This window comes from Ciconia boyciana, chromosome 5 (genome assembly GCF_034638445.1).
Source record: "Ciconia boyciana chromosome 5, ASM3463844v1, whole genome shotgun sequence".
Taxonomy (NCBI): domain Eukaryota; kingdom Metazoa; phylum Chordata; class Aves; order Ciconiiformes; family Ciconiidae; genus Ciconia; species Ciconia boyciana.
The window spans coordinates 50,139,266-50,154,580 of NC_132938.1; the positions used below are offsets into that span (position 1 = coordinate 50,139,266).

The window sequence follows — 15,315 nt, forward strand, 5'->3', positions numbered from 1 at the left end:
TGCAGGTGACGTATCCAGGTGTTAGAATATAATACTGGGAGGGACAGTGGCACTCCTTCATGGGAAAGGTCATTGACTGAGTAAATGTAACATAGAATTGCAAATAAATATTATTTGTGTGTTTTAATAAAGTCATTCCTAGCTGGTGAAGTCTAGAGGTATAATGTTTATGTATAACTGAAACACTGAAGATACATCGGTTAAAAAGCTCCAAGAAACAATGTGGGAGAACTCTTCCTCGTGTCTTGTTGATTTAAATCTTAGTCACTGAGAAATTCAATATTTGTGCCTAGATTGTATATGTTTTCTTATGCTGGTTTGAAAGCTTAGTGCCTAAGAGTTTTAGAATTACTTAAAATTTTTGTGTCGTGGAATCTGTGAGACGCAGGATATACTAGGCATCCAAAGGAGTGGATACAGTAAATCATAACAGCATCGCAGCTGTGATGGGGTAGAAGAATGAGAGTAAGACCAGGCTTCTTGTGCAGTGAGGAAGAAGGGTAATATCCCTTATTATACCAGCTAACGAAAAAGGAGGGGGTGTAATTTTCTAGTGTATGAATTCTTAGGTCTAAATGGCAAATGATAAATTAGTTACACTGATTAATTAACTAAAGCATTTAATTTAATTGAAGTTGCTTTAGATATGTTATGGCAGACAAAAAAAAGGCATGAGCAAAATGAGATTTCACCTTGACTGTGTCCTTAAGCACTCTATTTACAGTGCTACAACAAATGAAATAAAATGAGGTGTTTGAATGGCAGCTACACAAAATGAATGACAACAGACTCCCCTTTTTATGTCCTAAAAGGTCTTGGTGTCATTGTCTCCCTCTCACCCACTCCCAACTAAGTAAAAGAGGGAAAAAGAACAGTCCCCAAACAATGACAAATAAACCAAACAACAAAACAAACCAGCTGGTCTAACAAGATCCTGTGCTATTCTGTAGGTTTTATGACCTTTCAATATGACCCTTAGGAAACTGAGCTGGGAATGGGTTGCTTGGGATGCATCGTACTAAGGACATTGCATCACTCATGTGTTTCTTGTCAGATGTTATAAAGAACCCATTAGGTGAAGAAACTTTAAGAAGAACATTTAGTGTTGCAGGTAAACACCTTAGAATTACGTTGGTAAAAGCTCCACTTGTACTATTCTTTAGTTAATAAATTATGATAATAGTAATGTCATATTATAGTATTGTTTTCTGTCTTCAGGGTTTTTTTAATGGTGCCCACAGATGTCCTATTAATTAGCTCAAATGTGACGGTCAAGGCTTTGCAGAGCATGTTAACTTTTCTGTATGTCGTAGAAAAGCATTTTTCTTGACCTGAAGTCTGTTCAGACCTGGGTCTGAAGTCTGGAGCAAAGAATGTCATGATCTTAACAGGAATGATAAACTGCGTGTTCTGATCTCAGTTGTTCAGGTATCTTTTGCTAGTTTTTGTTCTCATCAACCTAGAATGTGAAGTGCTTTTCATTTAGGTTCTTGTACTATACTTGTACACGAATCAGTTCGTCTTGGTGTTGCTTTAGGGAGAAAGTACTTCCTGAAGTTTGAAAACCAGTAAGTCTCATATATTCTAAAGATGGCTTGTAAATTGGGTATTCTAGGACCAAAGATGTTCATAACTGTAGAGAAGTTGAGTATTTTCTCTTAATTATAAAAACTGCTAAAAGGCATGTAATCAGATGTGAATTTTGCCATATCCTTGTATACATATTTCTGCTTCCATTTAATCATTTTAACTTATTAAACCTTACATGGCTCTATGGCTTGCTTCATCTGCACTAGCTGCTTACTGCTAAGTGATTGCAGCGATGCGTGTATGTAAAACTTGGCTCCCAGGATTCGCATAGGTGACCTCCCTGTGACCTCACTACTTAATTGGTCTTTCACATCTTGATATTAATTAAAGCTTGTTAACATCCAAGAAAATAATGAGCCTTAAAACACAATAACTAGTCATCATTTAGAAGTAAAATCTTGTTTTGGTAATATGTAATGAAAGTCTGTTTAGAATGTTACATTGATGGCTAATTATCCCGTATAGCTAGGATACTAGTTCTAAGTCAGTTCTTCTCTTCTTCCCCTGTAATGCTGTGGGTCCACTTGCTGCTCAAATGCAAAGGCAACCGTGGACGATTGAAGGGCTGGAGTGCTTCGAGCAGCATGTTCGAGTGCATCCAGTATCCAGCTCGAGCTCCCTCTGCGCAGGGTTCAGAATGTTTATTGCTGCGGTTCTGCTCTCAGTTTTGAGTGCTTCTTTCTGTCTGGAAAGCTGGCTCCATCATGTCAAAACCCTTAACATTTATTTCTCCTATACTTTGGTTACAGGAAAAGGAAAGAAAACTATCTTTCCCGTTAGCTGTTTTTTCTTGTCCTGTCTTCAAGAAGAATTGTATCCCTCCTTTTCTATCCCCTCATTGTTAATATAGTAAGTAAATAGCTTAGTCTTTAACTTCTTTACCTTACTGGGGTGCCCTAAGCATAGTAAACATTAGTCCTGTTTTATAGACAAGGAAGTGAGGAACGGAGCAACAAATGATTTCATCAGTATGGTGTATGACATCCATGGATTTGGTTGTGCTTGAATTCCTGTGATAACCCTGCTGGCTCAAACGGCAATATCCCCAGCCTCCCCTGGCTCCCTTCATCTCTCCTGTTCTCCTCTACCCTCCACCTCACCGTCCACCTCTGTATTATGTTGATGAAGTCGTGTGTAGCATAGCACACTGATCTAGATTGGTCATCTTTCAAAGTGTGGCCTTCCTTTTTCCTGGGTTATTTTTCATCCAAATCAGTTTTCCCATTCTTCCCTGTCCAACTAAATGAACAATTATACCTCTGTATTCTCCTCTGTATGGGAGGGAGAAGGGTTTGAAATGAGGGATCAAAGGCTGTGTAACCTGGCATAAGCAACACTGCTGCTAAGAGCGAAACTGTTGTTAGGCTATAGTTTTTGAGTACTTTAAAGTAGGCAGTGCTACTGAAATAAATTCTTCTGATCAGCTTCTGACTCTTGACTTCTTCTAGAAGTTTTGGAGCATTTGTGCAGTGAACTAGATTTCAGAACTATTGCAGGTTAAAACTAATTATCTAGAGAACATCTAAAATGTCTGTGCAGTCTGCACAGATTCTTGTGCCAACACAAGGCCAGGGATGACATGGGGATGGAAACACCTGAGAGGAGAATGAAGTATGTTTTTGAAGCTAGCCTAAGTGTGGTTCTTCTGCCAGTGCATGTCAGACTGCAGCAGCTTCAGGTGAACTTCCCTGCAGTAAGCACTGTGACACTGGGTGACTCTAGCTCAGCAAAATTCAAGATGTGACTGTAGCGGGAGTTAATATGCCTGTGCTAGTGTGTGTTTAACTAGTGTCTTTAATGATGGAGAGTGCTTCAGTTTTGCATTCTGGCACACACTTAAAAAGCCTGTACTGAAGCATATGTACTGCTGTTGTTACTCGTGTTGTCTAGATTAAGCTTATATGTGATTATACCTCGATTTTTCTGTGTAGAAAATAGGTGGTATGGCATAAAGAGGTAGGGAGAAGCTAATTGTCTTTTGTTTTCTGTCCTGTAGATAAATTGGTAAATACACATATATTTGATAGTTTAGAAAAGATTTAACTATTTCTTCAGTTCTTTTTGTATCAGTCTCTGATTTTTGAATGGATGAAAGTATTATAAGATGTATGAAGAAATTCAGTTTATAGCAGTCTTAAGTATGGAATGTCCTTGTAGGTTGTTCCTTACTACTCAACCCAGTTCAAGAACTGACATACTATATAGTTTTGTGAACAAATTTTGCACTGCATCTATATGTATGTGGATTTTTTTGCCACCTCCTTTTTGTTAGGACGAAGTTGATGAAAGAATGTAATTTCTCTTTCCCTTGAGTTAGATTGAACTTTGTATTTTTATCTGTTTTAGAGTTGAAGTTCACTTAGTCTTTGTTAAGGAAATGTGAAGTATCCTCTAGGAAGTACAGTTTGCAAAATGCTCACTTTCTCTGACTGATAGCTTTGGATTACCTTCACTTTTTTTAGCTGGAGGACACAGTTTCCCTTCTAGGATTACCAGATTGATGATCTTGTATGAAAAAAGTGAAGAGGCAAGGCACTTTTTTCATCCTGATACATCAACATCTGTTAATGTTTTCTGTTGTTAAATGTAGCCAGCTTCTCCTATAAAGAAGCGCCAGCTTTTCACCAGAAAGTTACCAGGGGCATAGAACGTAATTGTGTGTTGTGATGAACTTCTATCTAAATTAAAAATAGCTTTTTAAACTTCCATAACCTTCTGGTGTTAAGCTAGCGTTTTTCCACATGACTCAGTCATACAGATTGTATTAACTGTAGCCATGGGTAAGGCTGTGTGGAAAGATCTGGACCGTGACTTCCAAAGGGGTAATGAAAATGCATTTGGCAGTGAATAAGAACTTCAGAAGGGGATATTTATAGTAAATATTTTGCCTTACTGTAAGCCTGTAGGTGGAGGGTGAGGCTTGAGTGGAGAAACAGGGCAAAAAATGTCTGTTATTTGATAATGGTTATGTTAATGTTGTAAGCTTTTATTTGAAGTAGCCAGTCATCTTTGACTTTTCTACATCTTAAACATGATAAAGGCCAATCCACTTGTTTCCTGCAGCCTGAAGAGCATAGAGGATTAGAGTAGCTTCATTGTTGTTGTGGTTCTTGATTTAACATGAAACTTAGTGGGAACATTGATCTATATAAGGCTCTTATCCTCTCTTGAACTTTGAAATTGGCTTGTAAGGTTTCTCATTTGAAATATTCCTATTGGTTAACCAGAAAGTGAAGGTCTGCTTTCCTCTATACTCAGACATGGATAAATCTCAAATTTCTTGGTTTTGGTTTGGTGTGTTTGTCGTGGTTTAACCCCAGCTGGCAACTAAGCCCCACATAGCCGCTCACTCACTGCCCCCCCGGTGGGATGGGGGGAGAGAATCGGAAGGGTAAAAGTGAGAAAACTCGTGGGTTGAAGGTAAAAACAGTTCAATAGGTAAAGCAAAAGCCACGCACGCAAGCAAAGCAAAACAAGAAATTAATTCACTCTTTCCCATCAGCAGGCATGTGTTCAGCCATCTCCAGGAAAGCAGGGCTCCATCACGCGTAACGGGTACTTGGGAAGACAAACGCCATCACTCCTAATGTCCCCCCCTTCCTTCTTCTTCCCCAGCTTTATACACTGAGCATGATGTTGTATGGTATGGAATAGCCCTTTGGCCAGTTGGAGTCAGCTGTCCCAGCTGTATCCCCTCCCAACTTCTTCTGCACCTGGAAGAACATGGGAAGCTGAAAAGTCCTTGATTTAGTATAAGCGCTACTTAGCAACAACTAATACATCCCTGTGTTATCAACACTGTTTCCAGCACAAATCCAAAACATAGCCGCATACCAGCTACCATAAAGAAAATCAACTCTATCCCAGCCAAAACCAGCACATTCTCCACCCCTTATTCCATACCACTTACATCACGCTCGGGTCTCACACTATTCAATACATTCTCATTACCCACTGTCACCGTTCCCATCCTTTGATATAATACACAGATATCATTCCCTTAGTCTATGGACCACCCCTGTGAAATGTCTGTAAAATGTCCATAAATGTCCACTGAGTTCATTTAGTCCATGACTTTGGGCTCCGTCTGTTATGGTTGTTACTCAGGACAGGAGAGGTGGTGTGTTGCTTGGAGTTACTGGCCACCAAAGCCAGCTCAGGTCGGGTCACTGCTGCACTTGCACTGCTTCTTGTAAGGCTTGTCCTCCATTGGTTCAGGTGGTTCCAGCTATAGTAATTCCCATAACATGCAACTCAAGTCATGGGTTACAACAATTTAAAGGTATATCCATTACAGTCTCCACCCCTGGTCCCTTTGGGCCAGGTTATAGGGTTTAACATTGCAGTGAACTCTTCCCCTTGACTCCTGGCCTGGCTAGCAACAAGGGGTTCCTGCTATAGTAATTATCATAGCATGCAACTCAAACCCTGGATTACAACCATTTAAAGGTATTTACATTACAATCTCCACCCCTGGTCCCTTTGGACCAGACCATCAGGTTTAACATTGCAATGAACTCCTCCCCTTGCCCCTGCTCCGGCTTGGAATTATCCACAGACTGCAGTCCCTTAGGGGAGTACCTGCTCCAAGTGGAGCCTTATTTATGAGCCACAGTCTCCCCAGGGGTATACCTCCTGTGGCATAGACTTATCCACAGCCACAGTCACTTTGAGATGCACCTGTTCCAGCGTGGCCTTCTCCATGGGCCAAAGTGTCTTCAGAGAGATACCTGCTCTAGCGTGGCCTTACCCACAGCCACAATCCCTTCAGAAGTAAACTTGCTCCAACATGGCCGTACCCACAGCTGCAGTCCCTCTAGGGCTGTACGTGCGCTGTCCTGGGCTTATCCATGGCCACATGCTTTGAGGTGATCCAGCATGTCCTCATGCACAGCCACTGATGCTTCAAGGTGTACCTGCTGGAGCATGGACTTATCCACAGCCACAGATGCTTCGAGGTGTACCTTCTCCAGCCTGGGCTTATCCTTGGGCCACAATCCCTTCAGAGGTATACCTGCTGCGGCACAGACCAATTTTTTGTTTGTTTGTTTTGGCATTTTCAAAAAATATTGCCGAAAAACTGAATTTCATAAAGGTGACTTCTATCTGCAGCTCTATGAAGACCTAGATTATGGATGAGAGTAAGTTACAGTAATTCTGAATATTGCTTGAAATTACAGTCAACAAAAAGAATTACAGGTCTTGCTTTATGGTGTGATTTGACATGGGGACACGATAATTTCTGTATTCAAGGGTTGGCTGTTTTGCCTGAGAGCCTTTTTCCTCTTTTGCCTGTTCTTCCCACAAACGCACCTTGCTGGATGATGTGGTACCTTCTTCCAGTAGCAGGGAACGAAGCGTGGTCTTTCCTTCCTTGTCACTTGGCAGGACTTGGCTGTGAGTGGGCAGTGGAGTCAGTCTGCCCATATACAGCAGGCCTGACACTTTTTACAAGCATCAGGCTTTCATGACACATGAATGTAAGATTATGTCAATGTTACTTCTCATCTCTCACCATTTGCCCCAGGTTCACAAGGGGACCAGGGGTCAGATGCGAAGTCTGGGCTAAGTTACTTGTGGCAATCCTACATAAAGGGGTTGAAAACCACCATTTAAGACTCTTGTTTCAGCCTTGCCAGGTCAGAGGCATTCTGTTCCAAGGGCGTAGCAGGAATTGCCTGGTTATTATCCTGTGCTTCTTGTGGAAAAATTACCATCCTGTCAGTGGTGACAGTGTGGCTGTTCTGAGAAGTAGGTTGCCCTCATCCTCGGCTCCATCAGTAGTAATGGAAATGGGTGGTTCTGAAACTTGCAGTCAAATGGCGAACCACTTGCTTCCTCTGTGGTATTTATTACAGGCCAGAGGTGTTATAGCAGCATCCCTCTTTCCATAAGACATCAGTTTTCTTTTACACTACTTTGGGATTTTTTTCATTGCCTTTGTTTGAAAAGGGGTAGCACTCATAATTAAGTCACCTTTAAAAAGAAGTACCAAGCATAAATTGATAGTGTTTCCTTCTTAAATCAGCAGATAGCCTGAAACAAGAACTCTGAAAGAGAGAAACATTTAGTACTTGCACTGAGGGTTACCTCTGAGGAAAATGTTAACTATTTCAATACTGGGTTGTAACTTGGCAGTCAGGTAAGTGCTTATTGCAAACGGCTTCCCAGAGCTCTAGAGGAGGAAAATCGCCAGCTGTTGGAAACAGGCACGTGTGGATATCTTTAACAACTTTTAATACTTACGAGGTAATATTTTAGCATACTGAAAATAAGTATGTAATATACAGTAGTGTGAATTTATTCTTTACTTGAAGGGTTACTGACTTCTTGTATTCAATTGGTTTATAATCTCCAGCTGTTTTCCTGTGCTGTGTAGAAAACTGTCTTGTACAGATGGTTTTTAGAGAAGAGGGGAGAGGCAAGAAGAGAAGGGGAAGCAGAGACTGCTCAGTAAAGCTGTAAGTGCATTTGGGAGGACTGGAGGAGAGGAACAACTCCTGTGCAGATGTCCCTGTATTTAGCTGTAATAGCTCCATACCTAATTTGGTGCGAGTGGTTGCTGCTGCCTGTGTTCATGACTCAAATGTAGGCTTCCTATCTAATGCCAGGAACCACATGTCTATCAACAGCACTACTTAAGCTAAGTGACTTTAGCTCCCAAGCCAAATTATGAAATCTGTTGTCCTTAAGCCCACTAGAAAAGGCATCCAGAAATCTGCCACTGGATCATCTCCTGCTCTCTCAGGAGACATCCTCACAAGCCCCAAACTGATTACCCTCATTAGACTATAATCACTGTGTAGGCTAAACCTTTTTTTCTCTCATAGCTGGAAGAGGATAGAAAGGACTTTCTTCTGTTTTAGCAGGTGCTGGGAATTGTTCAAACTGTGTGATTTTTACTTAGGTAGTCAGCCCAGATGAAGAAGTAAATATGACTCTTCTGGGGAGTGAAGTGTAGGGAAGTTAGCTAGGGAGGCAAGACCAGTGGCTGGAGGACTCGCTCAGCCCGAGTCAAAGAAACGCTAGCAATCAATCAATCGCGCTCTCTCTCTCTCTCTCTCTCTCTCTCTCTCTCGTTTTCTCACTTGCCTAAAATAAAGGCAACTGAACACATGGAGCAGGAAAGACTAGCCTACATGTGGTCCTTGGGTAAGAGCAGATACAGGAGATTGTTCAAAGTTTTACTACAATTTTCCATAGCGTGCAACCGTTGTGGATTGGAGCGATTAAATTTTAGAGTGCAAAATACCTTGACTCTAAGATATGTTAATTTTTTCCCCACTCTTTTAACTTTTTTTTTTAGGCTGTGTATGAGTATGTTGGAACAAATGTTGAGAACACTTTAATCATATACAAGAAGAACTTCTTTTTCCTTGCTGCATCAACTTGCAATAAATATCAAATGATGTTTCAGCTGGGAGGAGTACTGTAGCAAAGTTGAGACAAAGAAATGCAGTTGGTATGTGGGTGTCTCTCAGGTATAATGAATAAACACATCTCAAGTCTGGTAAGTGATGGAGTGTTTCTTACAAAATTACAGAGAATGAGTTGGTATCCCGTCACCTTTTTTTCTCTCCAACAGAGAATCCAGGTAGATGGACAGCATGCAAGATGAATACTGAAAATATGAACACAGTATGGAGTTAATGAGAAGGCAGTGTGTATGTACTTTTAGGCAAAGGGAGCCTCTAATTTGGATGGGTAATGATGATCATGTATCTATACTGAGATGTTTGTCAGTTCAGTTAGTTGGATATGTCACTGCATTTCCCACAGTGAATGGTGTTAAGAAATTAGAATGTCAGTGGTGTGGACTCTTACCTCAGAGCAGATGAGTGAAAAACAGGCCCCAAACCTCCCAGCATTACAGTGCTTTCATGCTCTTGGAAGCCAGGGTTCAGGTCACGTGCCTGTACTCTGCAGGGGAAGATGGCAAGTCCACTGATGTCCAGAAGAGTTAAAGAAAACACATCCTGGTATTGCAAACGCTAGGACTGTGTTTTTCCTTTTATCTCTGTGTGTGAGGCTGGGAAGAACACTGCCATTTGGTTTTTGGAGATAGGTGCTGTTTGTATGTTTTGTTTTCCAAACTAGAAAACTTGTCATCAACAAAGGGGTTCAGGTATGAGATGGAGGTCTTAGGAGGTACAGCTGATGTTTGTCCTGCACAATCTTGCACCAATTGCTCAATTCTGGAACAAAAATAGTTGTGTCTCACTTTTTCAACCATTTTTTGTGGTTCCTCTTGTGTGAGAGGGGGAAGAATGAGTCTGAGTTTAATTACTCATTCATCTCTCCTCACTCCAACCGGGTAGAAGGACCCTTGAGAAAAGCTGATGAAGCTGCAAACCACCACTTCTGTAGCATTGTGTCTTGGGTGAAATTGGACGTCCCTTCTTATATCCTTCCTATAACTGCTTTGAAGTCTGCCTGTTGTAGGGGACAGTGTACTTGGGTGTTGTGATGGCTTTTTAAAAAATGTTAAATCTTTCTGGTTTATTTTATTATCTTTGACATGAGAATCCAAAGAACATTTTCACATCTTAAAGTTGGAACCTTCTCTGATTTCTTCAGTGTGCTGCAGATGATGTAATTTTTGAAGCAATTTGCTGCTTCTCCCAATGGAGGGTTTTTTAAGGTTTTTATTACCAGTAGCAAACCTTCCATTAGAAGCTATCTTTTACCTATTTACCTATTGTACTGGTATATGAAAGGACTCTTAGTCCTTTGTATGTACCAATAAAGCAGCATTTTGGATTATGAAAGAAATACATAGCTTAGGTTCAGTTCATGGCACTACAAGTTCTTTTATTATTTTAATGAGATTTATAGAATTTCTTTTAGATTGCTGTCATCTTCACTTGAAAAATTATTTTTAAAAGCCTACATATCTTGTATTAATTCTTGCCTTGCACAAACAAATGTATATTCTGACTGTATTAAAAGTTAGGTATGTATTGAAAACAGGTTTGTATTTTTTTTTAATAAGCAACAATTTGAGAATTAACTTTGAGAAGATCGATTCATTTGCAAGGAAGTACACCAACCAGCCCTCTTCTTGACCAGCTGTTGAAAAGTAGAATGTAGGTGGTTGCCCTGCATGTTGGGTTTACTTTCTGAGACAGTGGGACTGGCAGCAGACAGAACAGGGGAGCTGGCCAGGCCGTGTGGCCAGCCCCAAGGGTCTCTGTTTCCAACTATCTTTCAGAGAGTTGCCTTAAAACTTGTTCATCTGTTGCGGAATGTATCTTCCGTCCTTCTGAGCCCTTTAGAGTTGTAGCTTCTCTTGCATTCTCTTGCTGTTTTCTAAATATGTAACAAACTTGTTGGCTTTTTTCAGTTTGAGTATCTTACTGTGTATCAAGCATGTTGGATGTTTAGATCTTAGCAATATGTTTAGACATTTAAACTTCACAATGAATTGTATACAGTATAGTGATTTTGCCGTAATCATGTATTACTAATCATGTGCTACACTGATTTGGCAAGAATATCTTTTTGTAGGAAGGCTTTCCCCCAGTTCAAAGTTGTATATATTTGATTATTTGTTCAGTAACTGTGTTTCATAATTTATATATTTTTTCTATATGTATATCCTTGCGAACAATTAAGTGAAATATATACTCTGCACATAATTTTTTTTTTTTAATTGGTACTTACACTTTGCATAGTCTACAGTCTTTTCCACTCTCCGTGTCCAAGTGATATTTCATCCAGGCTCTTTAACTAAGAGTGTGTCTGGCTGTTTGCCCATTGAGATTTTGCATACAGGAGAGTATGGCCTTAGCTTAGCATGAAATCATCTCTCCTTTGCATTTTTTTTTACATAGAAAAGGTCTGTGTCTTGTAATGGAGAATATTGCAAGAAAGCTTTGTTAGTATGAGAAATGTTTCTTTAAAACGATAAACAATCCTGCTGTGTTTATAAGTTTGGATTTGGCTAAGTTTGTGGAACACATAAGAGTTAATGTAATGATAAAAATAGCTGGTATTCTGAAAGGTAACCACAGTTCTGAGGATGATATCTTCATGATTCTGTCCTGTCAATGAATATTATGGAGAACATGCATTTAATATTTTAGTTAGAAACAGGGAAGTAACAAAAAAGATGTATTGATGAAAGTTTTGCTGATAAGACACTAGAAAGTAGAAGAAACAAAATATAGCAGTAACACCAATGTAAAAATTAAGTAAGTCTGTCTTCATGTTTTAAATGACACTATAGGATGCTTTTGGTGAAAGGAAAAAGTTTGTTCATTACTATTAACTATGTCACTATGAGTGGGACTTCAATTCTACTGTCCATAGATAGGCAAAAAAAAAAAATCTCATAGTGATATTACTTTGATATTCTTAAAAATATTAATTTATGTTGCAGATACTTATGCTATGAAACTGTGGCTTGTCAGTCACTGGCTCTATCTGCATGCGCCCTGGGATCAATAGTGCATTAAGGAAACTGACATGAGGAGGGGAAAAAATCATAAATAATGAATAGCAGGCTTCACTGGTGGCGCTTCATTTCTACCAAGAATAATACAAATTCTAGTGAAGTACCCTTGTACTTCCTAACCCTGTTAGACTCAAAACCGTTAGCGCAAATATTGATGCTTTCCTTTAGTCTGTTTCTTGTTAAGAAACATATCTGTGTAATCCTTAACTACGTGCTGCCAAAGGAAAAAGCTAGTGTTTCTATTTATCAGAAATAGAGGTACAGTAAGAATATTTGTATTAGAACTGATCTGCAGTCTACTGAGAGACGAGGATTTGAAGTAGGGGGATGTGGGGGTTGCTTTTAACAACGTTTTCTTAGCTTTATAAACAATAGATGGTTGTGAAAAGAGATTTTTTGTGGTATGCAGGACATGTGAAATGTTGAGCATTAGAGCATGATCCTTGCGCTTTAAATCTGTGTATTAATTTTTTTCATTAGCTCTCTCTGCTTCCACATCCTGCACATTGCTGGCAAGCATGCATCAGCAATAAGACTTTCTTCACTAATGTGTCTGACATATCTGGGAAATGTGGCTGGTCAGAGCTATAGCTGCTTTTTTTTGGAAGTTGGTTCTTTTCAAGCCATTTAAGTAATTTCACCTGATATTACTTTAAATTTTCTATATAATGTGCTCTTTCGATGAATAGCCGTGTAGAATCAGCACAGGAAGAGCAAAGTCCTTGGCAATACCAGCTCAATTGCATCTGCAGATGAGGATTTAAAATTCTATGCAGCAGACAGTACCTCCAGCAGGCGAGTAAAAGGTTACTGCATTATTTTGCTTGTTTGCATCTGTAGTCTTTATCTACCAAAGGTTTTTTTATCGTTCAATTTGTTGTGCATGCTTGTGTATAGATAGTACTGGAAGCTGATTTAATAGAAACATGAATATCAAAAGGGCAGAGCAAGGTGAAGGGAGAGGCTCAGTTCAGCTTTAAACCAAGGAAAGGGAGGGGGAAAGAGAAAGAGTAGAGGGGAGGGGAGAGAAAGCAGGAGAGAAATTAAGCTTTCAATGCAGTGTGAAAATGAGAAGTTTTTTTTGCGACTATATTCATTTCAGCTGCTTTCACATCACTTGCATTTTTCTTAACCTTTTGCTAAAGAGGATGCTATTGAACAAGCACTGATAGCTCTATGAATGTAAATGACAATTATTTCAAGTCAGATTATCCCGTAATCAGGTTAAGCAGTTGTGTTAATGTGAGACCTTCTACTTTCAGAAATAGCATTGCATACCATCTTAAACCAATTAAAATGAGCTTTTTACAATATTACTTGCATTTTTTTTTCTATGGAAAGGAAAAAGAAGTATATAGTTATTGCATTAGTATCTCTTGCAAATGAGAAAACATTTCCAGCAGTAAGTTACTTGCGTGTGTTAAATTAGAGAGGTATTCAATATTACATTTTGAGCAGAGTATACTTCTTTTTAAAGGTTAGAAGACCTGTTTATGTCTGACTCCTCATTTGAATTAGTTGTGCCTCTTTTGTTTTTCTCAGAGCAAAGGGCTCCTCGAAGACTTTATTAAAGCTGCTTATACGATCTGCCTCTAACTTGCTTTGAGAGTTGATTGTGGTACCTTTGGACATTCTACTATAAATTCTCTCATGCTTGTTTCTTCCCGGGCTTAAATTTCTGTTGGCTTTTCCTAGTGGTGTTCTCACTCACGTAGCTTTGTAGCAGCCATTCTTATTTCAGGATTTGATAGACCTGGGTAGCATTTTTCTCATGCATTCTGACTTTTCAAGAAGACTTTTTGGTGGTTGTTTTTTTTTTTTTCCTCCCAGACGCTGCAAGTAGTCAGTCTCAGAGTGTAGCAGTCAGACAGGTCTTGTCATTCTCCTGTGTAATTGGAAGGTCCTTTTCAAGCAGAGGCGTTACAAAAGGTTGGCAGCTCTGAACATGTGCTATAACCTGCTCTGTGCTGTGGCTGTGAGGAGTGGAGGTCCTCGCTGGCGTGAAGGATGCTGTGGGTGAGCGCGTGGGGCTGCGTGGGGTGGGGCTCTCAGCTGTTGGCTGCTGGCGTAGCCTCCTCTGGCCGGGGCCCAGGCTGGATAGGCTGCACTGCTGGGGAGGGTAAAACAGACTTGAAGTGACAAGAGCCACAGAAGGAATAGTCAGCAAGCAGTTTGGAGAGATTGCCATCCCTGAATTTACTCCTCTGTTAGACAGCTGTCCGTCTCTTCAAAGCAGCTTACTTTGCAAAGAGGAGTAGAGGGAGAAATGTACACATTTTTTAAATGCAAGATATTACTTGCTGAGGAGACTGGCTGACATTTTTTTTGAGAAACACTTCTTTTTTCCTTTCTGTTCAGCAGTCTTAATTTCAGCCAGGGGGCTGCAGAATGAGGCAACTGGCCAGTTTTGAGTGTTTATGGGACAGTACCGGTCCTAATTTCTTTAAGAATAAACTCGTCTGATGAGCAAGTCAATGTGTGGCTGTGGCTGCAGCATTATTTCTTCTTTAATGAAGAGGCTGGGCTGTTCAACCTGCTGCTCTAATCTTCTATCTTGCAGTCATACATCAGAGCAGTTGCAGAGACTATCCATTGAATGTCTCAATCAGCCGAAGAAGGTAACTATATTTTAAATTTTAACTGTACCATTAAAAGGATGCTGTATAATTTGGACTTACATGATAAAAAGACAAATTTCAGATGTTCTTAGCAGTTTTCTTGACCTTGCAGTAGCTATCCAATATCATTTTGCCATTATCAGGTTGTGTAGCAATAGAAATGTGCTGCAGTAATTGATTTTGTAATAGGATCAGGTGATTTACTGGCTGCACTGACAACCACTTGCTTGCTTGTTCTGAAACGTGGAGCACTCTAATGGATGTTTTGATTGCAGCCCCGAGTTGCTCTGAAACTGCTGGATGCTCAGAGATGTAACATCTCATTTGTCAGAATAAAAACTTCTCTAGCTGTGTTCTCCAGTAACACTGGAAATTCATTTAATTTTTTAAATACTGACTCTTCAGGTTCCCAATTCTTTGTAAAAATCCTTTCTGTCTAGAATTGGAAATTGTCTTAGTCAACTTTATGTGTGTCAACTTATCCCCTTTCCTGATAGCTACTTAAAACACATTAACGCGTGTGCTTTATGCATTTCCTGATAATTTGGTCCATGCTAAACGTAGTCCAAATCTGTGCCTAGAGGAGAGTATACAACAATTCTTTGTGGATTGCTATTAAATGGTGTATTTTTCTGTTAATATATTATGCTG

General features: G+C 39.8%; 1 protein-coding gene across 12 annotated transcripts in view; it reads left to right on the forward strand.

The window, feature by feature from the left end:
• Positions 1-15,315, forward strand: part of FBXW7 (F-box and WD repeat domain containing 7) — a 196,065-nt gene that overhangs the window by 41,776 nt on the left and 138,974 nt on the right. For 2 of the 12 annotated variants that reach the window (XM_072861860.1, XM_072861861.1), the window contains exon 1: positions 8,972-9,100. The exons of 4 other annotated variants lie outside the window; for them this stretch is intronic. In XM_072861860.1, coding sequence (XP_072717961.1) covers positions 9,044-9,100 — 57 coding nt within the window. In that variant the 5' untranslated portion in view covers positions 8,972-9,043. Of the gene's footprint in view, positions 1-8,959; positions 9,101-15,315 lie in introns of those variants that run through there. 6 more of the 12 variants (XM_072861856.1, XM_072861855.1, XM_072861857.1 and 3 more) reach the window with 6 other exon arrangements.